The sequence below is a fragment of the Parasteatoda tepidariorum genome, chromosome 6 (assembly GCF_043381705.1).
Source record: "Parasteatoda tepidariorum isolate YZ-2023 chromosome 6, CAS_Ptep_4.0, whole genome shotgun sequence".
NCBI classification, from domain to species: domain Eukaryota; kingdom Metazoa; phylum Arthropoda; class Arachnida; order Araneae; family Theridiidae; genus Parasteatoda; species Parasteatoda tepidariorum.
The window spans coordinates 80,157,882-80,185,106 of record NC_092209.1 but is presented as its reverse complement, the minus strand read 5'-3'; the positions used below and the strand labels follow the sequence as shown (position 1 = coordinate 80,185,106).

Here is a 27,225-nt window from a genome sequence, read left to right as displayed (position 1 = left end):
AACCCGATCCTGAAGACAAGGTATCTTTTGAATCAAGCATTGGAAGAAATTAGCTATCGTGGAGGAGTTTTTTGATGAAACTAACCCACATTTGCGTTACATGGAAACGAAAACCTCTCACGGTTAGCCTGGCAGCAAGAGAACTCTAACTAAGGGATAAAAATTATCTGCCTATCATTGAGGATATTTTACATCAGCACTGTTATCGGTGCAAGTCGGCCATCGCTGGGATTCGAACTCGGTTCACCTCATTGGAAGGCAAACATTCTATCCCCTGAGCCATCGCAGCTCAATAGTAATAGTAGTAATTTATATACTTCTTACTAGAGCTACACAATGGGCTATTGGTGAAGGTCTGGAAAGTATCCATGAGAATGATCCGAAGACATGCTATCACAATTTTGATCCTCTCCACAGGAGATGACTTCCCCGATTTGGTAGCCTGACAAACTGTGTGCGAATTTGAGCACTGCTTCGAGAAACAAAAAATTACACACCCTTGGTCTCTTCGCTGGCTGCTCAAAATGGTCACCCACTCGCTCACTGACCGCTGCCAGTGATGTTAGCCTTCGGTGATCTACTGGGAACTATGTCTTATATGTCCACTGGGACACGTTATGTGAGTAAGATGCGGGATATGTCAGAAAGCAACGACAGTGAGTGGACTAAAAACAGCATCTATTGATCCGATGGGTTCACCCTATTAAAAGGTAAAAGAAACTTCGTCGTTATATTGCTTCCAGCAAGATTTACAGGCGTTGAAGGAGACATGGTAATTCTTTTCCAGTATGTTTTTTTTAAAAAATCTTTTACGATCCTTTGCAAGCCCTTTTGATGGTGTCAGTAGTGCCAGAATAATGTACTTTCAGAAGGATGAGTTTTTCTGCACAGAAATAAGCATAAGCTTGGAAAGTCATGTCAGAATTGTAGGGCAGCTGAGGTATCGTTGGCATCTTTGATTTTTCCAGGAAGTTAGCCACAAGGAAGGTAGAGTGGCAATCGCTATGTTCACACACGTTTAGAGTGTTCCTTAGAATCGTGTGAATGGAATGGTACTTTTTCGAATTTAATGTCTGTTTGTAATGCTAAATGAACACTAAGACTAAGCAATAAAAATTCAGTCACTTTCGTCAGTCGCTATTAGTCTAACAATGTCCCTCAATGCTTTTCTGCTTTTACAGTATGAATTATACCGGTGTTGGCATATGGATAAACTACCATCACCGGAGGCCGTTTTATATCACTAGTTAATTTGCCTATTAGGACACTCCTAGATTTTAAATCATAGTGTAAATGACGGCGATTATTTTTGTTGGCGTAACTACGTAACGAGTCCATAGTGTTCCCTTAAGAAATATAAAATTTACTAACTTTTCAAAATCTAAAAGTTTTTTCAAAATGCGAGTTCTTTAATTTTTTTTTTGAAAAGCCGATATGAAAATATTAATATTTAAAACCATTTTATTAATCATGTGAGGAAAAAATTAGGTAAAAAAGCACTACGTAAACTGTCAATTTAATATTTTAAAGCCCGTTTATATTTTAAAGCCGCAGACCCATTCATGCATTCATTCTTCCACAGATCGCTATTCTGACCCAAACCAGAGAACTATCAATCTCAAATTCAATACCCCTAGAGGTATGATTTGTTATGGGACCATTGAGGACTTAGTGACAAGACAGATTTAACGTGCACCACTCACTATTTACTACACGGGGAGTCATCGATCGTCTGGGATCGAACTCAGGGGGATCTCTTGGACATGGGCCCTACTCCCTACTAACCAGGCTATCCCGGCCTGGATCTATATGTTGCTTAGGAATGTGAGAAAGATGGCACTAAAAACTAAGAGAACCATTTTTTCTTGGAAAACAGATTTTTTTCTTTTATGTTCAGATTTATTTTCTTTTTATTGGGAAGGGATGGCTCGATTGGTGCTAAACTTGATGCAATAAGAACAAAATAACATCTTTGATTAAATGTAATATAAACCTCCTTGAGAGGGTGGGGATAACGCATGTCTTTGAAATTGGAGAACCCATAGACAATGGCGAGTTTGAGATGAAAGGAAAATGGAATGTAACTCAAGAACAAATTCCGAACGCAGACCTTGATTTGTGTTTTCAGTCTAGGGGAATAATACGTGGGGAAAATCTTTAACCGTTGCAAAAGAGTGTTTTTCTTGGTTAATGAAGATCACTAACAGAAAGAAAAAGTAAGAAAATGTTTGGAAGAAAATTATTTAAAACTATTCGGCTATCATCATTTATTTTTTGACCAGAAATTATTTTACCATATTCCAGAAGCAATTCCATCTCGAGTTTGCACCCCTGTCACAAATCTGGCTAAGTCATTATCATGGTAAGCCACAGATCATTTTATTATTTTGGGCCCTATTACAGCTTTCGCGGGAGATAAAAACAAGTTTCACGAGGTCGGAAACGGCTAAAAGTGATGAGTTATAGTCTGCCTAAAGCCCCTAACTATTCGTCACGACCCGTGACGGTGACTATGGTAACGAGATATAACTATAGTTCGTTCACCAGGAGTTGGCACTTGGCTCCACCTCCTCGGACGCTTAGTTTATTTCAGCGCGGGAGTAAGAAGAGAAACATCTCCGCCCTCCCTTGAAATTGAGACAACCCCTAATGCGAAATGTCTCAATGCAAAATGTCTCAAAAAGGACAAATTATTCACTCAAAACAGAGAAATACCATAAAAAATGGCGCGAAATATCATCAAATTTATGAAATATTCAATGTTAAAAAAATACAGATAAAGATTGCGAAATAAATATGTTGGCCATGCGATCGCCAAATAGTAACCTTGTTCAGGATTGCTCACAACCCTCTCCCTAAAATAGTGAAATAGTATCGTCCCATACCACGTGATGAGGGCGGAGCCATGTGACAACTCCTGGTGAACGAGCTATATTTCAAGTAGAGGTGTGGTGGGATTGTTTAGGATAGGTTTTGGCTCGTATCGGCAAGAGACAGGGACTTTTTTTCTTCGGTCTATTGTGTTTGCCCTAGAGCGAAGACAAACCACCCTCCTTGAAATGCGCTATTCTTGTTGCCATAGCAACAGACTGCGTCAGACTTTGCAGCGAGGAGAGTTCTTACCGTAGACAAACTATACTTGAATCTTTCCTCTACCGATCCCTACCGGTTCGAGTACGCTCCAACGCGTTTCTCGGAAAACTAATTAACAATACTTTTCGGACAAACTTTTTTCTGAAATCGACCGCCAACATGTAAAAAAATTCTCCTAAATTTGTGCTGTTCAAATATAAATGTTTTTATTTGCAGATGGTTCAGAATCCCTTTGGATAAGTAGTTACTTTGATTGTTTTTGACATTTTCACATATGAAATATTCCTGCATAATGTTCCTGTTTCCTTAACACTAAACATACCATAACGGGTCAAATGACCGTTCAAGAACTTTTGCATCGAAAGTGCGCTTATCGTCTTATCGTTTTTGCACATTTGACTTCATGACTTCTTCTATCAATTACAAACTGTTAATATTCTATTATTATTATTTTTTTGGTATTTTGTTTGTTTCGAATAATACTTGTCGTATACCTATTTCTACCACAACCCGTCATTTGACCGGGAGAACAATTTATTGCTTTAAATGGTTATCGGATCAGAAATGACGATGTAGTTGCTGTTCAACGTATTACATTCGATGAGTTGCACATTTCTGCAGAGACTATTTCGTAGTCAGTTCAATCAGAATAACTGTGAATTCAAATTTCAAGGAAGTACCTAAAATTTTAGATAGGCATTTTTTGTGTAAGAAAAAAGTGACAAAAACTGAATGTTTTGGTAAGTAGCTTACATTTTATTTTGTTAGCTTTACTTCAATTCTAATTAAATGTTAGTTTTGACCCAGAAAAATGTCGAAACAATCAAGACAGCATAAGTTCTTATAAGAAATAATATCAATCATATAAATGCATTACTAGAATAATTATAAGAATTATAATTCTTATATATTCTTATAATTATAAGAATAATTATAAGAATTATAGAAATAATAATAATTAGAAGAAATATGTTTGCTGAAAATGTACAATAGAAACACTTCGTATATGTAAAAAATGAGCTGAGCAATGAAATAAAAACTCTTATCCCTTGTGTTTGTAATTCATAAAAATTGGCAATACACAATTTTGTTTCATTATAATAAAGTTTTTTTTAGTTTATTTCCTTCCTAACATCCATATTTCATACATTTAATCAAGAGACATAAAGTCCGGCTATGCTAGAAATAGGTATACATTAAGTGTTGGTGTGTTTAGTGTTAAAAAAATATCCATCAAGTAACTATTGTTTTCTGTTGCTTCCATTTTGTAGGTGATTTGTACAGTAGGTTAAAAAAGCATTTAGAATACGTTCGTAAAATGATGCCACACTGGATGACAGCGGATCAGAGAGGAAGAGGCTTGTACGCTGATTATCTGTTCAACGCCATTGCAGGTAATTATATTCATAGTTTCGAATGGAGCGTTTATTTTAATCAGTGCATATAATCTTTCACAAATACGTGCGTTTTGTGCAAGGCAATTTTCTATGCAATTATTCATGGAATGGGTAATAGATAAATGAGCTCAGAATAATTGCTAATATTGCTAATATATCAAGTTTAATAACGAATTGAGATGCGTCGTAGCGCTGATTTAACGTGTTTTTGATTATAAGGAAAATTACATAGATTAATCTATAAGTATAAGATAAAAAATATTACGCTCTTTATAGTTTTACTAGTTTAAGAAAATTAGTATTTGAATGGTAGATTGCATTCAGTCTAGATGGATTTAATGTATAAAAACATTTGCGTTGCTATCACTCGTAACGTCTCTTAGAAATCTAATATTTTCGACGAAAAGTCGAAAATATTAGGTAATTCTTATTTCATAAAACTCAAGCTATTGAAACTAACAACATTCAATTTTGCTGAAACTTTGCAAATTTGGATGAGTAGACAAGATTAATTTACTTGGATGCAAAAACTGAATTTTTTTTTCCTTTCTGGGGTTCTGTGAAATCGAATTGAAGATAAAACAAAGGAAAATTACTGACTAATGAAAAAAGGCGGAAAAAGAAAAGTAATATTAAAAATAAAAGTAACAGAAACTGGAGGGGAAAAAATTCCGAAAAAAAGGATAGAATTCTTTTAAAAAATCCGGAAAATAAAAAATATAATCTTTTCATCAGCCCACACGATTATTTCAGCAAAAAAAAGTTTTTTTAATTATTGTATCAATATAGCCAAAGCAAAATATATCAATACATCAATACAATAGTGTGAGGAGCACTCAAAAAACTTTTACAAAAATTACAACAAATAAAATTGAACACAATAACTAAAAATGACACGTAAAGACAGAAAATAAAATACAAATAAAAAACAGAATAAAACGTAAAACATAATCTATAAAGCGAGTAGCGAAATCAAATGAACTTACATGAACGGGAAATTTTTCAAGAATGATTTAAAATATTTTCGTAACAAGATTGCCAGATTGCAAAATATGAAAACAAAAGTGCAAATTGAGATAAAAGCGTATCTAGAGGAGATTTGTTTTAAAGTGTGTTCTTACTGCTGCTTTACTGAAGTGCGTTTGATTTGTTAGTTACCAAGGATGGGCCCATAATAAATAAATACAAGTNTATATATATATATATATATATATATATATATATATATATATATATATATATATATATATATATATATATATATATATATATATATATATATATATATATATATATATATATATATATATATATATATATATATATATATATATATATATATATATATATATATATATATATATATATATATATATATATATATATATATATATATATATATATATATATATATATATATATATATATATATATATATATATATATATATATATATATATATATATATATATATATATATATATATATATATATATATATATATATATATATATATATATATATATATATATATATATATATATATATATATATATATATATATATATATATATATATATATATATATATATATATATATATATATATATATATATATATATATATATATATATATATATATATATATATATATATATATATATATATATATATATATATATATATATATATATATATATATATATATATATATATATATATATATATATATATATATATATATATATATATATATATATATATATATATATATATATATATATATATATATATATATATATATATATATATATATATATATATATATATATATATATATATATATATATATATATATATATATATATATATATATATATATATATATATATATATATATATATATATATATATATATATATATATATATATATATATATATATATATATATATATATATATATATATATATATATATATATATATATATATATATATATATATATATATATATATATATATATATATATATATATATATATATATATATATATATATATATATATATATATATATATATATATATATATATATATATATATATATATATATATATATATATATATATATATATATATATATATATATATATATATATATATATATAGAAATATATATATATATATATATATATATATATATATATATATAGACACAAATAACAAAATGAAATAAAATAATATAAAGAGAAAACTATAAAAGGGAAAATCCAATAGTCTTCCTCAGGACACATCTATTGGAATAATTTAATGCGATATTTCTGAATAAAGAATAATTATACTATGATAAAAATTATTCTTTATATGTGTCGATATCGCAAAAAATATTTTAAGTATTGTCTGTTTTATTTTACAACTTGTTGGAAGTAAAATTATAATTGAGTGTGATAATTTAGCAGTGCGAGTGTGCATTATGTTTTGGGAAAAAGGAAAGTGTCTGAAGAAAATGATTGACTTACATACGTCTAAAGGAAATATTCAAAATTCGAAAAAGAAAAAAAATTAGGAGAATTTAAAGAATCTGTAGACAATGTAGATAATGACTAGACCATTAAATTAAAAAAAAAACAATGTTTGTTACAGGAGAGTGGGAGAGAAAGCGACCAGTGTGGGTGATGTTGATGGTGAATTCCTTGACCGAGAGTGATGTTCGATCGAGGGGTGTTCCCGTCCTAGACTTGTACCTCACTCAGGAGGCAGAGAGAATGAAAAAGAAGACTGCGGCTGTGGAGAGGGTGGAGGAACAGTGTCTTCCTCTCAATTCACTCAACTTTTCTCAAGTAATCCTCCTCTTCTTTTCCATAGAAAAATCCTTTCCTTCGCAAAAGATATCTTGTTTACATTCTGTGAGAGAAAGATTTTTAAATTCGATGCAATTCCGACTTTGGTTTGAATTATCCTTTCGCTATTTTTATCTCTCTAGATCACAGTATTATTTTTTTCTACTACTAACTTGATCCAAAAAAATAATGCAAAAAATTAAGCATGTTATAACCTAAAAATACTAAATGTTTGCATAATGTTTTAATTCTTTTCGAAAGTATCTACATCTTTGATCAACATTTGGTTTAGAGATGTAGCTTATTTCCAAATATTAAAAAAAAAAAATTCGTATGAAAAAAATTAAAAAAAAGAGGAAAAAAAAACAGTGACCTGGCGCGAAATAGGCGTAAAATATCATTGAAAATTTTTCAATTGAATCTGGCGACTGAAATTTCTCAGACACAATGTAATTGAGTAAATTAAAACTTAATTTGCATTTTTAATTCAGTAAATTGTTTTTAATCATTCTCCCCAAAGAGTTATTATTCTAGATATCAAAAAAATGTGGAGAATTGTCCTTTTCCTATTTGTTAGCAGAAAAGTTTCACAATTTTTTCAGCAAATAACAAGTACCTAATGGCAACCGCTGAAGGTCTTATATGGATTAAATGTGGCATATTTAATATGAAAATATTTAAGAAAGTATATAGATTAGGCAACATCTTTTAATGGATCCAGAAACAACTATCGCTTCATTTTTTTATATTATTTAATTTCATAGAAAATTTTCACACCACTTTTTTAGCTTTATAGGATAAAGAGAGACATAATTTTATGAAAAAAAAGTGTTATCGGTTATAAATTTGGTACTTCTATTAACAGATCACAGCTTTTTCCATGATTTATTTGAGCTTGCCACACGGTTAATGAGGTTTTTTTTGTCTCCAAATCTTTAAAGTAGATCCGCGATGACTCAGGGAATAGTACGTTAGCCTTCCAATGAGGCGAGCCGGGTTCGAATCCCAGTGGATACGAATTCCGCATCCGGCTTGCACCGACCACAGTGCTGAAGTAAAATATTTTCAGTGGTAGTCGGATCTTGGATTAGAGTCCCCCTTGCCATCAGGCTTACCGCTGGAAGTTTTCATGGTCTTCCTCTCCATGTAACGCAAATGTGGGTTAGTTCCATAAAAAAAGGCAAAATTTCTCCCAATACTTGATTCAGGAGTATTCTTGTCTTCTGGATTGGGTTCAAAATAACAAGACTACATAGTTAAACATGGGTAGACGTAAGCCCAAAAATTGTGTCGGTTGTTCAAAGACGGTTATAAAATGAAAATATAAAATAAAATTTCGAATTGTGATTTAAGGGTTTACTAAGATTTGAGACTACTTCAGAAATTTATGCATTATTGCTTATATATATTGAAAATGCACTAAATTTATTAAAACAGTCTTAAATTTATAAATGTAATTTTAAGATAACAATGGTTTTTATCTCCTAAGTTATTTAGAAATTATTTTTAAGGAATCATTTTTAAATATAACACCATTTAAACGGTAGAATGCGAGAAAACATTTATAATAATTTGTAAAGAACATTTTAAGGCATTGAAAGTAGTTAAGTTATTCAAAATTCGTTGAGTTTCAATTCTCATTAAAGTTAATTATTTTTTAAAGCTAAAGATAACATTCGATTTTATTCATCCCCAAAAAATAAATAAATAAAAATAAATAAAGTAGGTATGGTTTTGGGTAAACAGTAAATAAATTAGTTTGCGTAATATAAGTTATTAGTGTACAACGATCGGTATTTAATTATTGGATTAATTACAGGATAGTTATTAATTAAATTATCTTAAAAGGTTGGAATATTTTTATCCATGGTTAATTACTTACTTCGTGTTTCCTTTTTAATAGCATCGTACAGAATAAATTATTTCTACTGTACGAACAGAGAAACATTTAAAATTATTAGTTACAGGATTTATGATAGGATTTTTCTCTCCTCTTTATTTCAGTTAAAATAATTACTATCTTTAAAAGTTCGTATTCTTCAATCAGTCTCATAGAGTAACAAAGGAGAGAGAGAGTTGAAATCATTAAATGAGTTGATGAGCGTAAGAAGAAACGAAAATCTCTTCAGCAGAGAGAAAATAAAAAAAGAGTAATTGCGTTTGGAAATCTAATTTCATTATTCTCTTTCAAAAGCTGTCTCCTATAAGAGTGAATTTCGAAACTATTTTTCGAAGGGTGTCAAAGGGAAGGAAGAATATTTTAAGCTCTCTTGCTATTTTTGTCTGACAGAATGAGAATTTAAACTTCATACTTTTAAACAATTAATCATTTTATCAGTCAGTTTAAAACAAGAGCTTTTGTCGTAATAAGAAAAAAAAATAATTGAAGATTGAATTTTAAAACCATAATTGCGGTACGTACATGCATACATACTTATATACATATCTACACCGAAGAGCCATTACATTCTGACCACCCACCATCTATTACAATGGGCTCGCCCAGCTTTTCATGGTTTCTCGCCCAGGAACAATGTTCTCATGGGGAACATCAGGGCCCATAATCCTCATAGAACAATCCCTGACGTCTGTAAGCTACTTGAACATAGTTGCAGACCAGGTTCACCCATTCAAGGCAACAGTTTTTCCTGCGGGGGGTGGTGTTTACCAACAGGATAATGCACCATATCATAAGAGTCGAATCTTCATGGATTGGTTCGAGGAACATTCCAGTGACTTTCAAGTCATGTCTTGGCCCCCAAATTCACCCGACCTTAATCCATTAGAACATTTGTGATCCTACTTGGAAAACCAAATTCGTGCTGCCACGCTACCTTCTCCCAATGTGAGGGAATTGCAGGACCGGTCGGTGAGCCTTTGATATCAGATACCTCAGACTACCTATCAGCACCTTGTGGAATCACTGCCACTGCGGGTGCTAGCAGTTTTGGGGGCTAAAGGTGATCCTACATGTTATTAGCAGGGTGGTCATAATGTAATGGCTCTTCGGTGTATATATATACTTAGGTATACTTATAATTAGCTGACTGTTGGTTTCTATGTAAAGACAAAGGAAGACATTTTTCGATTCATCTCATTTTTATAAACAATTTGCTTCGTAAAACTTGTTTACATTCCTCCATAATATGTCCATATTGATCCATGTTCCTTAACATTTTTGAAAAGTCAAAGCCTAAAAAGTAAAATGATTGAATTGACTATTTTAAAACAACCTTTTAAACAGTTTTTCATGTATTACTTACTTGTAACCAATACTATAGCTTATAATGGCATGAAACTTCAAAATGTTTTCTTTATTATTAATGTTAGAAAGAGTATTTTTTTCTTTATTATCCAAGTCAATTATTGTTGGTTTTAAGGAATATACCATTAAAGCAATTTGTTTTTTTTTTAATGTTGGATCACCATAAATCAGTTCAAATTCCTTCATTGGGGTGATGGTGGTTCATAATCGTTCCAGCATTTTATTTCTGTGGAACTCTGATGGAAATTCGTGATGGTAAATAGAACAACAATCCGTTTTCATGACGGTTTAATTATAATTATTGTTGGTTCAGCAGGAATATAACCCTCGAAACATTTTTTTAATATGTTGACCCATCAAAAATCAGTCTGAATTCCTACATTGGGTGTGATGGTGATTTCCAGAATTTGATTTCTAAGAAACAATGATGGAAATTTCTGATGGTTAAGCATGAACAAACCATCAAAACAAGTTGCTATTCTTATATTGAATCATCATAAATCAGTCCGAATTTCTACTTTAGGATGATGGTTACTTATGTTGGTTACCATCAAAAATATAATGGTTCAAGATGGAATTATTGATGGTTACCATCAAAAATATAATGGTTCATGATGGAATTATTGATGGTTACCATCAAGATTATGTTGGTCCATCAATGAAAAACCATCAAAACTTTTGACTTGAAAAATATCCAAAAGACAAGAAACGTAGCATTATCTGTGCTCAATCTAGCTTTAATTGATCCATATCGAAAATTAATTATTTGCAGTCGTATTTTCTTCATATGCAATGGCAACTGTTAAAGATTTTTCGTGATAGATGGTTTTTCTTTGAGACCAGTTCAGGCACGAAATAAAGGTAACTAAGTGGTGCGCACTGTAGATTGTATAATGAAATCTATTCTAGGTACTGTTTGCTTTGAACCACACCCTCCTCCAGCATGAATTGCATCAGGACGAACCCTCGTACACGACGGACGATTTGATCCGCCATTATAACTGTGGTGATTTGAATGCTGGACAAGACACGGCACCCTTGCCAGCACTTTGCCGACGCAACTCTTCTCTCTCTGAGGAGGAATTATCGCTGGCCAAGAACATTGACCATTATTTCAGGCAAGAGCTCATCTACAGCCGTAACTTGAGGATGGGGGTGAGGGTGGCCCATCTCATACGGCACAATCCCAACCAGAGCCTCTTCTTCGCTTTCGGAGCAGGTCAGTTCTTTTCTTTTCTTTTTTTAGCCCCTCAGTGGACTGACCAAATGACACGGTTTTCAGTAGATCACCAAAGGATCACTGATAGCGGTCAGTTAGTGGATGGGAGTCATACGATTATTTAACGGCAATGAAGAATGAATAATTTTGTCAATCGGTTCTAATCGAAATTAAAAATGAGCTATGTTCAGAAGAGCAAAATTGATGAATAGTACTAAGAATAGAGAATTAGTACTAATTCGATAGAAATAGTACTAATTCGTTAAAAGAAATAATAGTACTAATAATAAAAGAAATTGTACTAATTCGTTAAAAAATAATAGTACTAATAGTAAAAGAAATAGTACTAATTCGTCAAAAAATAATAGTACTAATAGTAAATGAAATAGTACTAATTCGTTGAAGGAAATGTAAAAAGTAGCATTACTGTCACTATAATGTTTCAATAAATTTGTTAATTCGTACTAATTGATATTTTATTTTATAACCGCCGTTGAAAAGCCGACATAATTTTTTTGGGTTTACGGCTACTAATGTTCAACACCATAACCTAATAATTTTAAACTCAATCCAGAAAACAAAGGAACAGCTGGATCAAATTTTGCCTTCGTGAAGGACTTTTTGATGGAACTAACCATGGTTTACTATATTACTGCTATCATTAATTAGAAATCATATTAGGTAGGTATTTTATTTACGTCGCGCTAGAGCTGAACTATTTTCTTTTAAATTTAAATTTATTGTAATTGAACAGACAACCCAAGTTTTTGAGTTTGCGACAGCTAATGTTCCACTCCATAGCCTTGTCTAGAAGACAAGGGAACTCCAAGACCAAGCATTGGCAGAAATTTTGCTTTCGTGAAGGACTTTTTAATGGAACTAACCAGCATTTACTTTAGATGGAGGGAAAAAGACGAAACCTCCCACGAATAGTCTGAGGGCGAAGAGGCTCTAACCCACGATCCGTCTCCCACTGAGGATATTTTACGCCAGCACTATGGTCGGTGCAAGCCGAATGCGGAATTCGTTTCGACCAGCAATCGTTGGGATTCGAACCCGGTTCACCTCATTGGAAGGCAAACGCTCTATCCATCACGATTCTACAAATTAATATTAAGAAAAAGCTGTGTGCTGAAAAGCAAATTTAATGCTGAGAAGGTATTCGTATAATAGAAACGTAAACTTTCGCTGACGCCAATGATGCTTAAAATGTTTTCGTAAAAGGCTAGACAAATATCACGGTAAATGGTGTTGTTTGAATCGGTATCAAATATCTTATACTAATAGGTAGAAAGTATTATATTAGCATTTTTGATGCTATCTAAACTTCACCAATATTAAGGAAAATGTTTTTTACGATCCTTTGAAAGGTATATATACCGTAGTACATTTTGACTATTATGAATCTGTCTCAAATAACAGCTTTATAACAAATGATATAGAATATTGTATTTTAATGGGATGAATTGCTAGAAACGTGTTTTATTATGTAATAACCGAAATAAGAATTGGAAGCAAATGAAACTATTTCAGTTTTATTAATTAAATTGCAATATGTAACATATTGTTCTAAAAATTTACATAAAATGTAGAGCATCCGGGTTTCATTCCTCTTTCCTCATTAAAATTTGTGGGGAACAAAACACAACAACATTCTTTTTCTCCTTTAAATAGTTAAATTTTAATATTCTGCTTCCATTATTATCCGTAACAGTAAGCACAACACCATATGCGTCAACTTTTCTTAATCTTTGAAAGAAGAGGACGAAAGTTAACGCATAATGGATTCAGAAAAGCATCCACCAAAAGCTGCGAGACTTATTATTTTCCAAATTCAAATTTGAATTCAGTTCATTCAAAAAATATTTGAGCCAACGATTCAAATAGTCTTCCAAAAATTCTGCAATCAGAAACAGATTTTGACATAAATTTCCTCGGCCCGTTAGCTTTAACAAATGGAAAATAAATTTTATCACATAAGCATTATTCCCAAGAAGTAGAATGATCGGAGAAGTTTATATTACATTCAGTAAGTGAGTAACTTTCTGCCTTCGTGCTGAAATAATAATCCGGCCATTTAAGGAGTTTGTTGTCGAGGTAGCTCCAAATGACGCATTTTCTGGAAACTGCAAGACCGAATTAGATAAGTTCCATATTTTGAAGCTCGCAGAAAATTTGCTTATGGAACTACGTGATTTTATAAGTTTTCGATTGGGATGTGAGAACTTAACCCACTAAAAATTTATTTTATTTTGATTTTAGTTGGTCATAACTTCCTCAACAATAATCGTGGGTCTTCTTTTTCTTTAATTTAATTCAAATATTTCTATTAATTCTTTTAACGATACATCGTATCAAATTTCATATACATATATTCATATCAATTTCATATATATATNCGTAATAAAGTTGGGTATATTTTTGAAAACTTTTGCTAAATTACTTTCTTCCATCGGAAATTCGATTTAGCCGAATAATTTAATGGTTTGTACTTGCAACCATCTGAAGTTTGTTCTTAAACCTGGAAAACAGAGTTTTCAAAATGTCAGTTCACATGTTTTTCCAATAAGCTCTTCAAGTATTCAGTATTTTTTACTTTTATCAATCGAGTACGCTTTAAATGGTTTTTGGCATTAAAGTTTATACTGATAAATTACGAATAAAACCTAAATGAAAGGATATACCTAGAATAAACTAGTCCTTGGTTTATTGAAACGGCTTAGAGAAGGAATTACCGACCCCTAGTTGATTAAAGCTCAAAGTTGTTTAGCTAATTATCTATCTGTGAATAAAATAATATATTTTTAGGTAATGCAGTAAAAACCTTGCTCTTTATAATGTTTACGAGTCTCGTGCAATTTTAAATTCAGAATATTGATGTTTTCGAAATTAAAGATTATCTTCCGATTTTCACTTTCCCGGTATAGATGATTTTAAGGTTCGTGATCTGGCATACTCTTGCCCAATATTTCCAACACTATTTATTTATGATTAAGAACCATAGGAAAATTGATGCATAATGCAGATATGGACTTCATACTTTAATTGTATAGGATTTGTTGTCCTTAACTTTAATACCTTACACTTTGGTATATTTTTCCTTTTTCTGCTTATTTTCAAGTAGATATACTGTTTTTTTTTTGGGCATTTTTTTCTGGTATATTAAATTTTTAAATTAATGATTGTTCGAACTGCACTTGTAATTCTGCACTTTTTCCCACTGCATTTCAGATGAAATTTGTGAAATGAAGCCCCTGAAGAACCTTTTCAAGAAACACGTTTTCAAAGTCCGATGTCCGTGCAAGGATGAACTGAAGTGTGTTTCATCAAAGGGTGGAATTATCGGAGTGAGTATTCCTTTATTAATTTATATAAAATTATCAATCGGGCAAATAATATACTTTTGATAATAATTTCATTACCGAATAGTTGAAACACCTTATTGAACTTGTTACTGTAACTCTGCAATAAATTATTCAATTGTTCTGAAATTTTGTTCATTTACTAATCTGTACATTGTCTTCCTATCCACCAATTTTCGTTTCAAGCGGACAACTCCTTCTTGGTGCGTCGATTTTTTTTGTTATAGAGTGTACATATAGCATGTTTAAAAAGTCTATGGCGAAAACAAACTTGGAGAACACAACAGAAAGATTTATCTTTTATTGATTTATAGAATGATAAATAGGAGATATATATTTTAGTACAGCTTTAGAAAGTTTACATTAAAAAAGAAGCAAACAAGAAGAAGAGTTTGCGATTAAACTATCTGATGGGAGGATGCGATCGAATTCCTTTTAATTGGTTTAGGCTTAAAGCATAAAAAAGAATCCCTTTAACCGTAACTGAGATGGTGTAACAAATGATTTCCCTACTGGGATGAATCTTTGGGAAAAGGTTAGTATACCCAAAGAAGGAAAATAAATATTCATACATTCCATAAACGAAATTCAATTATCTCTTATGCTGACTCGATGGTTATGGAATTGAAATTGCTTCTTTGTGACATGCCTTCCCCCCTTTCAAAAAAGGAGCTCCATTAGGGAAGAAGAGAGATTATGATAACGATCCCAGACAGAAGTTAAGAACAATCCGAAAATAATGAGATTTAAGGAAAAATTCCATTATTTGTTTTTCTGATTGGGCTTATTTTTTTTTTGTTTTGAATCCGGGGTTTGTTGATTTGACTTTCCTCCGTTACTCTACATAATCCATTTTTCATTTAAATTGAAAGAGGAACTGCAGTTATTAATAAGGCCTAATTCCTTTCCGATGGATTTAATAATGGAATACATTATGCGGAAAAATAAGAACATTCGTTTCTTGACAATTTATTTCTTTTACTCTCTGTCGTATAATTCCTATCTTTGATACATCTCTAATTGAATAGTTGCTGAGTGCTCATTCTAATTGCAAGCTGGAAAAAAAAGAGAAAATAACTAATAGTCTTGAACAATACTACGAAATCATCGATTAATAAAGCTAAAAATAATGTCAATTTTTCTTGAAAATTATATTTTCTCCTTCACGGTAGCTTTACTTTACTAGATTAAGCAAAACGCGTTTTTGGTAGTTAACCCCATCGAAATAAAGATTAACTGTTTTCTGTATCATTTAGCATCATGCTCAAGTTCAACTTACGTTGCTCCAAATTTGCCACAATTAAACGATTTCTGATTTTTCTGATACTAACTCCTTTCGAGCGACCGTAAAAATCAGTTTCATCAATATTACCCATGCAACAATTTTACCTTGACTCAGTTGGGCTCAAAATTTGCTCGCTATCAGTCCTATATGAGCATACACCGATTGACCAATATTGGGATGTCTAGATTGTTTAATATTGCTCCTATATAGGGCCAATATCGGCCTATATTAAACCAATATAGGGCTTATGTTTGACGAATGATGACTGTAAAATAACGGGTTAGTCTGACAACTCTATATAGAGCCTATATGGATTGTAAAGTGGCTGTAAAATCTCGGGTAAATAGGCCAATTCTATCTAGGGCCAATATCGGAAAAATAACAGCCCTGTATTAAGCCAAGATTCGTGAATATTGCTCCAATGCGGGCCCAAGTTATTTAGCTGCAAGGGTATATATGCATTTTACTTTATAACCGTCGTTGAACAGCCGACCAAGTTTTTTGGGTTTATAGCTACTAATGTTCAACTCCGTAGCCTTGTAATTTTGAACCCAATCTAGAAGGGAGGGGAAGTCTTGGACAAGTATTGGGAGAAAGTTGCATTCGTGGAGGATTTTTTGAGAACGTTAGATTAGACAAGGTTCCAAGTCAAGCATCACTGGCTGCGGTCAGTAAGCGGGTGGGTGACCACTTTGATCAGCAAGCGTCGGGATTGGGTAAGCGGTATAGATACTCGTGAAACTGTTCTACCGTAAAATGCTCTATTTCGCGCAGGTCGTCGGTTTACCATAGCAAGGGGTTCATCCCCTCTGCAGAGGATCAAAAATTGCAATGGCATGTCTTCGGATCATCCTCAGGGATGTTTCCCAGACAGTCGTTAATAGCCCATTTGTGCAGCTCTAGTGCGACGTAAGAAAAGTACCCACTTACCATTGTCTAAATTTTACAATCGGTGCTAGAGTTTTAACACAATCTTCAATTTTATCATCATAGATAATAGATTGTTTTAAAACGGAAACGAATTTGTTTTCTCTAATTTATAGTTGTTAAATTTTTTATTATTATTATTATTTGTATGTGAGGAACAAGGATTCAATTGAACTACTTTTATCTTATATAATTTCCTTATGACAGCGGCAATGCTCTGCATCATGAATTTGCATAAAGATTTTTTTTGAAACTTAACCATTCGCCTATTATAAAGTTTTAAAAACTGTCAGTCTATTTTAGAACGCCATATTAACGTAGAACACATGATAGAATATATTCTATATTAATATGTACAGGGCAGATGATAGAATAATGGTAATGCTGAAACTTTTGTGAACAAATTATGAAGGAAAGTACTAGATGGATATACATTCTACATATAATTTTCTTAGTTGATAGCAAAACCTAAGTCGATAATGGAATAACTATTTTTCTCCAAGAGTTGCAACCGATCTCTTTAATTTCCAAGATTCTCAGGCGGTCCTAACATAACACGAATATCTCAGATATTTCTTTTTTTTTTTTGGGACATCAATGAGAAAATGTTCCCAACCAAATATATATGAGAAAAAAAAAGATGATAATCAATAAAGAAAATGACAGCAGCAGTTCTATCTGATGGGACCAGAAATATAATTTCTTTTGGGTAACAAGAAGAATTGAATACTTTATTATCACATTTGGAGGATCAGAAAAATATTTCTTTGTTTGGACTATTTGGGTGAAGTCCTTTACTGCAGACACATAATACAATCGATACAGTTTGCGTCAACTTGATGGGCGATCATTTGCTGATCGTTTTCAGCAGACCAGCTGTTGTCATTCAATATAATTCATGTCATTTTTCAAAACATATAGTTTTGAATCAATAGTTGTGAACTGAGCCACGGTGGTTTAGGGGATAGCTTTTGCCTTCCAATGAAGTAAATCGGGTTTCGAATCATAGCAATGGCTAGTCGATACGAATTCCGCATCCGGCTTGCACCGACCACAGTGCTGATGCAAAATATTTTCAGTGGTCATCATGAGTTTGAGCCCCCTCTCCATCAGGCCCCCTATCCCGTTAGATCCCCAAAAAGCAAAATTAATGGAGAAATGAAATTAATTGGTTTAAGAGACCATAAAAAATTATTTGCAAACTAATATTGACGCCAGTGATGTTTTATTAAATTTAGTAACAAACACTAATATAAATAAAAAAAATGACCAATGATGAACAATTAATTTTCATAATAATTAATTTTCAATTGAGCAATTCAATGTAAGCAAATAATTTTTATAACAATTAATTTTTATAATTTTTATTTGAAATTAAAAATAAAAATATAGTACTAAAAAGCAAAGCAGATCGAGAAAAATTATAAATTTTTTTAGAAGAACCGTGAAAAATTTCTGCACTATTATTGACTCCAATGATTAAGTAATTAGTTTTGGTAATAGTCACCAATCGAAATAAAAAAGAAAAGAATTCTATAAAAATTATCAAACAGCAGTGGACGCCATAGCAAGGCATGCAATGACGACACATGCGCACTGATTTCTATTACTTATGAACGCAGTTAAATAGTGTAAGGAAGTCCAAGTGTAAGGAAGTACAATTGACGCTAAAAATTAGCGTCAATTACAGTAAGGTGATTTTTAATTAATTGATTTTAATGGTTTTTCTCCCAATGTAACGCAATTGCGGGTTAGCTCCATCAAAAATTCCTCCAAGAAGGCAAATTTGTCTAGGAATTCCCTTGTCTTCTGGATTGGGCTTAAAATTACGAGGCCATGGAGTTGAACATTAATAGTCGTAAACCCAAAAATTGGGTAGGCTGATATGAAATAAATAAAAATTCGTTGTGAACTCGAAGTTCTTGCTTATTGAATAGTTGCCCTAATTCATTAAAAAAAATGAGTTACTTAGATTTTCGAACTAAATCAACAGCACTTATTTAGAAGAATATGTTTATAATCCAACAAAGAACACTTTTTTACAAATATTTCCAGAAAACGTATTGTTTGAATTTCCTTTGAAACAATTTCTTTATTTAGTTTGAAATGTTTGTAATTTTTTTTATTTATTTTAGATTTGCATCAGGGTTAAACGCGACCGACTTTTCTAACATTAAAATGCATTTCCTTTACAAACTATTGTAAAACTGTCCAGTCATGTATTTATTACTGCATATGATAACTCTAAAACATTTTTTTGCATTTATTCATTACATAAAAAAAATTATTTGATTTATTTTACCTCTACCTTACCGCATTTTTCTGTAATAAAATTATCGGTTACTGGGAATGTAAGCTTACTCAGATGGAAGCATTTAATTTAATAAATGTCGTTGAACAAACGACCCAATTTTAGGGCTTACGACTACTTATGTTCAGCTCCGATGCCTTGTAATTTTGAATACAATCCAGAAGACAAGGGAACTCCTGGATCAAGTTTTGGAAGAAGTTTGCCTTCATTTAGTACTTCTTGATTGAACTAACCCGCATTTGAAAACCACAAACACCTCCCAGAGTTAGCCTGGCGGCTAGGGGATTCTAACCCATGATCCATCTACCACTGAAGATAATTTACGTTGGTACAGACCGGTTATTAAGTTGGTGCAAACCGGATACGGAATTCGTATCGACCAACCATTGCTGGGGTTTGATCCCGGTTCACAACGTTGGAAGGCGAATGCTCTATCACCTGAGCCATCACGGCTCAGATGATAGGTTAGTAGTTAGCGTGAATTAATTTTAAATAAATTATTTTTTTAATAATTGGTTAGCAAAGGTAATTTCGAATTCGAATTCTTCCAAAATGGCTTATAAATTTTATTTAACACAATCTGTTTTTAGTGCATGGTAAGAAAGCGCAAAATTAACATAGAAGCATGATTTCAAGCTCATACTGATATTATATTCATTAAAAAGAATTATATTTTTCAGGTCATTTTCTAGGGAACAATACGGTTTTGGATTTTATTCAAGCTCAAGGATTTGAAATTGAACACGTGTCAGTCAGTGCAAAAATACCAAAGAGGTAAGAATCATGCTGTTTGTTTGTTACTTTCAATTGTTTTTCCAATTTCAGAAAAATCCAATAGGATAAAAAAAAAGAATGTAAAACGCTGATGTGTATATTTTTTTTGTTGAAAAAAAGTAAAAAACCAGGTAATCGTTGGGAAAAAAGAACTGAAAACAGAAATATATCAAGCGAGTGAGCAGTCATAAGCATGAACTGGTAAAAATGTTTTGATAAAAATTTGATATTTGCTTACTATCTCGTTGACCATTTTCGCCAAATGGAAGGAAAAAAATGGTTTTGCATGCAATAAGTCATATTTGTCTTTGTACAATATTTTGTTCCATTCACTAAATCTTTTTAATTTTTGAATGAAATCTGGACGAATGAACAATAATTACGTAAATAATTTCAAATTTTTTTACATCCAATCTGATTGGTTACCATTAATTTTTAACATTTTTATCAAAATATTTATTTCTGTAAGCGCTGTTATAGAGAGTCAATATATTTTTTGAGATTTAAAATTAAATGGCTTTAAGAATGCTTTCAACATACATTAAAAAAAAATTTTCCCGACAAACTCTAGAAAGTATGTAAATTGGTTTGCTTGATTTGCTTGAAAGGATTTGGTAAGTAATATGGATTTTTGAGCTAACGTGCCCCATTTAAATATTCAATCAGATAAACCGTAAAATACCGATTAAGCTCCCCTCAAACTTTAGGGAAGAATATGTTGAATGGGGCGATATAATGGTAAAGAAAGAAGTTGGGGGCGAAAAATAAATTCGATTATATTTGTTAAATTGTTAAGGACTAAATATTATTGAATTTAATCATGCAATAAAAATATTTTAAGTACTATTCAATTTAATTACAAAAGTCATGCTTATTTTTATAAAAAAAGAAAGTTTACCCTCCTCGCTGAGCATTAAATAAATAATTAATTTTTAAGTTTAAAACATCATATAATGATGAAGGGCATGTACTTGCTTATAGAACTTGATAATTTTGAAAAATATTACCTCCTTTCTTAATAAAGCTCTGAATTTGCATCTTAATACTTTTCTCTTAATAATACTTTTTTTTTTGTTAATAATAGTTAAAGTTTGAGACTTATACAATAATAAAAGTACTGATGTAAATTTTTTGGACATTTAAAATTAATTATACTAAGTTATTTAAATTAATTTGAATTATTAAAATTTTTTCTTCTTGACAGATTAAAAACGGGTTGATTCCTGAGTAGTTGTCGTTATTATGCTATTGAAAAAGAGTTTGGTGGATCTAATTACCATTTTTATTTTACTGACTTGATCAAGTTTTTACAGTTTTAAGAATGAATGGAATGATTTGAATACTTTGTTTGTTGTAGCAAATCGAAGAAAAGTGTAGAATCTGAGACAGTATCTCCCATTCGAAAAAACCAGGGTCGACGTTCCAACCGATATCATTTTCTGCAAAGATCTCAGGCTCTGAAGCGGATATTGGAATCTACAACTGCTCCCATAACCACTACGCAGTCATCCAGACGATTCAATGAGTTATGGGTCCGTCTCGATTCGTCTGCCTTCAGCAGAAAGTAAAAAGCTTTCTCATAATGGACAAGAGAAGAAAAATGATTAAAATAATTTTTTAAAAGTATTTAAGAAATATTTTTTATTTATTTATCTATTTTTTTATTATTAATTATACAAAAAAAATTTAAATCCGGAAAACAAAATAAAGAAAAAATTTAATTTCTTCATCAGCTCACACGATTATATCCGCAAAAATGAGTGCTATCCAATCTTTTCTTCATTTCGTTTTCCGGATTTTTAATATTTTTTTAAGAATAATAAATAATAAAAAATAAATAAAAAATATTTTTTAAATACTTTCAAAAAATAATTTTAATAATTTTTCTTCTCTTGTCATAATTTTTTGTTATTTTCCATACTTTCTCCATTTTTCAATTTATTTTATGAGTTCTACATACTTGCAGCTTATGCGCANGGAAGGTTCGAAAGTATACAAGCACTAGTAAAACAAAAATCGCCTCAATGCGTCTGGACACATTGCATGATCCACAGAGAAGCTTTGGTTTCGAAAGAAATTTTACATCCGGCGTTCAGTGGCAGACTACTATTTCATATTGTTTTACAACACATGGCTTTAGCCCTTTTGTGGGAAAGACTTTAAAACAAAACTTACAACAGTTACTTTTCTCAACAACTGAAATTTAGAATAGTGTGATTAAGAAAAATATGTGAACTGTTTGCAATTTCAAATTAATATTTAAATGTACAGGTTTAGAATTTTCTACAGTGAAAAGTTTTCGGAACTTCAGTGTTCAAAAAAGTATACAAAAGCTAGACGTTAAGAACGTATCCAATGAGCGAGTAAAGCGAGCATCGGATTGCGAAGCCATCCGAAATGATCTGCGAAAGCAGTTCCGGGGGTTGGCGAGCACTAGCGAGCAGGGGGCGAAGCCTCCTAGTTAAATTTAAAGTAGCTGTTAAGGATGATTATTTTATCTTAGCTTTTTCAATATTAATAAAGGCGTCAGTGTGAATTCTCGTTATATGACTGTTATTGCACTTTAAAAATTATTGAGAAGAAAACAATGAAAATAGTCATCCACCAACCAGACCGGATCCGGAAGTCATAAGCACTCAAAACTTTTTCTACCGAGAGAGCACGACAAATGCCTAAAAATTGCTCTCTCTGTTCCCCAAATGTTTTGTAAAAAGTCCAGAAAAAGAGAAAAGAAGTGCATAATACAAAAACAAAATACAAAAGTAAATTACATAAACTAATTACAAAAGGAAAATAATCTGTATTTTATAAACGTCATTGAGCAGCCCACCCAGTTTTGGGTTCACAACTACTAATGTTCAACTCCGGAGCCTTGTAATTTTGAACCCACTCCAGAAGACAAGGAAACTCCTGGATCAGTACCCCCAGAGGTATGAATTGTCATGGGAACATGGAGGACTTTGTGACTAGACAGATTTAATGTGCATCAGTCACCATTTACTGCACGGGAAGTCATAGACCGACGAGGATTGAACCCACGCCCTCTTGGACATGGGCCGAGTACCCTACCAACCAGGTTATCCCGGCCCTAAAAAGGAAAACATTGCTGAAAAAACCTACTTAAAAATAGTCTTATTACAAACCAAACCTCCCTTTCCTTCTTTTTTTTTCCTTCTGCGCATTAGTAGGCCTAGTTTGTTTTCAATGTTTCCTAGTTTGTTTAAAGATGATAGAAGTTGTATGCTTTGGTTTGAAAGCTGAAAAAAGCCGAGTTGAATAAAGCTTCTGAAAGTTGTGTTCTTTGGTTTGTAATAGGACTATTTTTAAGTAGGTTTATTCAGCAATGTAATTTACTTTCGTATGTCTTTTCTCTCCTCCTGGACTTTTTACAAAACCTTTGGTGTACAGAGAGAGAGAGAGAGCAATTTTTAGACATTTGTCTTGCTCTCTCTATAGAAAAGGTTTTGTGTTTTTATGACATCTGATGAATCTATTGGTTTCAATTTTCTTATGGAATTTCTGCCGCTTGCGCAACTTTCCTTTAGAATTGTAGTATTAAACTGCTTTATACATGATTTTCAATTACTGTATTGTATTCATCATCAGGAAATCTGATGCAAGTGCTAATCTCCTTGAGCCTCTACAAGCATTCCAGCCATGGAAAGAGAGGAGTTCATCATCCGTTATGTCTTCCGATCATCGCTGGGTCACTGCAGTTCTTCTCCTCTTCAGCTTGACCGGCATCACCTGAGTGACCTGTTTAAATATGTTCCATCTGTACACATAACAGCTCATGTCGTTCGCTCTGAATATTGATTTGTTTTAGAGATGCGTCATCATAACAGTTCCAGCTTTTCACGTTCCAAAAATAACAGTTACAAGCAACCGTCTCTACAGACGCAAAATAACTGGTGCTAAATAACAGTTCTCAGCAATCACTTTTAAGACAGAGTATTTTGAGACCTTGTGTAACATATTTCTTTTTGGCACTAGTGGTTGCTTTTTCGATTCCAGTTTGTTGCTTTTGCTATTGGTAACATCCAATGGTTCAAAAAACATTATTTTTGGAACGGAATACTAGTTTGATGCCTGATATTGCTCATTTAAAAGACATTACTTTTTAAATTTTCTTTGCATTTTTAAAAGAGATAAAGAAATGGATAGAAACAGCAATTGGACAGAAAAAAAATTAAAAATTTAAAAGCTGTGTAAGTCGAATGTTATGGAAAAGTTAATTATATTTATAAAATGCCATTTCCGGAAAATTATGAAACTTATTTGTTGCAATGCTATCGGTATAACCTAGATGATGACAATCATATAACTGCCATCACCTTTGCGAAAATTAGAAAAAGCGACACAGGTTACTCATTGGCAAAATGGGTGTTGTCTAATTTTTTTTCCAGTTTGAACTGCAGGTTAGAAAATTTCTGATTCCTAATTAAAACAATAAAAGCAAAAATATCGGTCAAACGATGAAATTCTCTTTTATTCACAACTCAAGAAGTATTTATGGAATCTCTCTGGTCCCATATCTCGAAACTAAGCTCACCCACTTAATGCATAACAAAATTAAAAGTGAAAAAAAGAATTCTAAAAAAAATTATCAAGCAGCAGCGGTAGCTATAGCAACGCATGCAATGACCACGCATGCGCACTGTTTACTATTACTCTTGAACACAGTTGAAAAGTGTGATGACATACAAATAAGGTGCCCACGCCATCAAACTCAAAACAACACCCATTTTGCCAAAGGATAAAAAAAAAGTAAGCAATTTTTTTTTATTTAAGAAAAATTTAAACTCCTCATGCAGCCGTTCAGAACAAAATATTTTATATCCTTTTAAAGCTTCTATATCTGTAAAAAGTGCACTGAAAATGTAATCTTAAATTGATAAAAAAAGTGTACTGCAATAATGTCAAAAAAAGGAACGTCATTTTTATCGTTAATCGAGCTTGATTAAAGAGAAATGTTTGCAAGTTATCACGTGTCGTTTATGAAATCTGCACTTTATCCTCAAAGAAAATGTTTTGAAAATGAGCCATGCGAATTGATGTTTAATTTAACCAAAGTAATCAATTTTTATAACCTTGTCTCTGGTGGTAGTCATTACCACATGTAAAACATATTTCATCTACGAGATCATAAAAAAAAATCGGTCAATAGCACACTTATACAACTGAAACGCATTTCTCCGAACCCGTTCCATCGCTAGTCGATGGTGACAGGTCTCCTAATTCAACAGTAATATTAGTTCATTCTATTTCTGAAGTGAAGGAGTTGCTTGTCGAAGAAACTTATCTCTTTCAGCAGGTCACGTGTGCTATATTCATTCTATGCAATTGAAAAAATTCATACGCGTTTTCCCAATTGGGTACTTCACTTCAAGAAGAAGACCTCTCATACCAACACATGTATCCAGCTTATCTTTATCAGCAAAATGGCGTATTTAAGTTGAGCTAAGTTCTCTACATGAGTTAGAATGTTGATTAGCGATAAGATAATTAAATACAAGGCCTTATCGCACATCGAATTTGTTGAAATATAATTCCTTCTCGTCTACTTGTTTCACTTAACTTAGATTTATTTGTTGTACAGATATTTTATTGTTACCGTGATGTATTTTTGTTTTGTGTACCTGGCAACTTCGATGCATAATTAGTTCGATTATGTTCCATAAGGCTTCGTGTCTGCCTATGTGTTAAATCTCTATGCAAATATATAGTGAAAGAATTGAAATCTTTGAGAAAGAATTTAGAATGTATCACTTAAGAGAATCGATACTCGAGGGGCTTGGCTTACTTGAAATAGAATAGAAGGAACAGTGGCTAACGTAAGCAAATGCCACGTTTCAATATCCAATCAGGATCGAGTTGCCCACACTACGTCACTTGCAGGTATCCCATTTTGAGTTAGGGATGAATGATTTTAATTGAGACTTTCAAATTAACGTCTGCTCGCTAAGTTTCGATATTATCTTCTATATTTGTCTCTATAATTATCAAACATTCCTTACATTTCTTAAGTCATAATAACGTTTCTTTTAAAAAATTTGATTAAAAAAGTTAGTTTGATCTACAATGATTATTTAAAAAAATTTTGAATACAATGATAAATTTTCATTTTTAAGCTTCTCATTTTTAAGATATTTTTTCAAAATTCTCTTTAATCTTTTTAAGCTCTTTCGATTACAGATGTCAAATTTTTAAAATAGGATAAAAATATTTTTAGCATTTGTATTGGATAATAATTAGAAATTTTTTTATCTTCTTACGATATTAACATACCTATATATTAAAAAACGAATGCATCTAACCTGTATCAAGAACTGTAATGAGATATTATGATTGCAATTATCTTGTGGAAAATGATGACTAATAAAATATTGGCAATTTATTTTTGTAAGTAAAAAATAACAAATATGAATTGAGAGCGACTAGTGATGAAGAACGAGTTATAGTTCTGGATTTGAATCACAAAATTACTTTATAATTGCTATTAAATACGAAATATTAACACAGGCATAGGAAATGGCGCTTTACAAATCAGTTTTATAAAGTTTGTTAAGTTCCATTTTTGATCACTTTTAAAAAGGAATATAAATAAACAACAATTTTTTTTTTCCTAGTCATTAAATCATGGGTGCTTCTATACATATATATGTGCATAAATTTTCAAATGTATTTTGAGTGAATATTGATTGTGCTTTTGTGAGTTGATAAATTTGTGAATAAAAACAACACTTTTTTGAA

At 31.7% G+C, this 27,225-nt stretch overlaps 1 protein-coding gene across 1 annotated transcript in view; it reads left to right on the top strand.

Moving 5' to 3' along the window:
• LOC107453939 (metalloprotease TIKI2) overlaps positions 1-24,668 on the top strand; it is an 82,556-nt gene extending 57,888 nt beyond the window's left edge. Inside the window, exons 4-9 of the mRNA XM_043051610.2 lie at positions 4,365-4,487; positions 7,133-7,329; positions 11,504-11,813; positions 20,379-20,472; positions 21,830-22,036; positions 24,079-24,668. Coding sequence (XP_042907544.1) covers positions 4,365-4,487; positions 7,133-7,329; positions 11,504-11,813; positions 20,379-20,472; positions 21,830-22,036; positions 24,079-24,223 — 1,076 coding nt within the window. The 3' untranslated portion in view covers positions 24,224-24,668. The remainder of the gene's footprint in view (positions 1-4,364; positions 4,488-7,132; positions 7,330-11,503; positions 11,814-20,378; positions 20,473-21,829; positions 22,037-24,078) is intronic.
• The last annotated feature ends 2,557 nt before the right edge of the window (positions 24,669-27,225 follow it).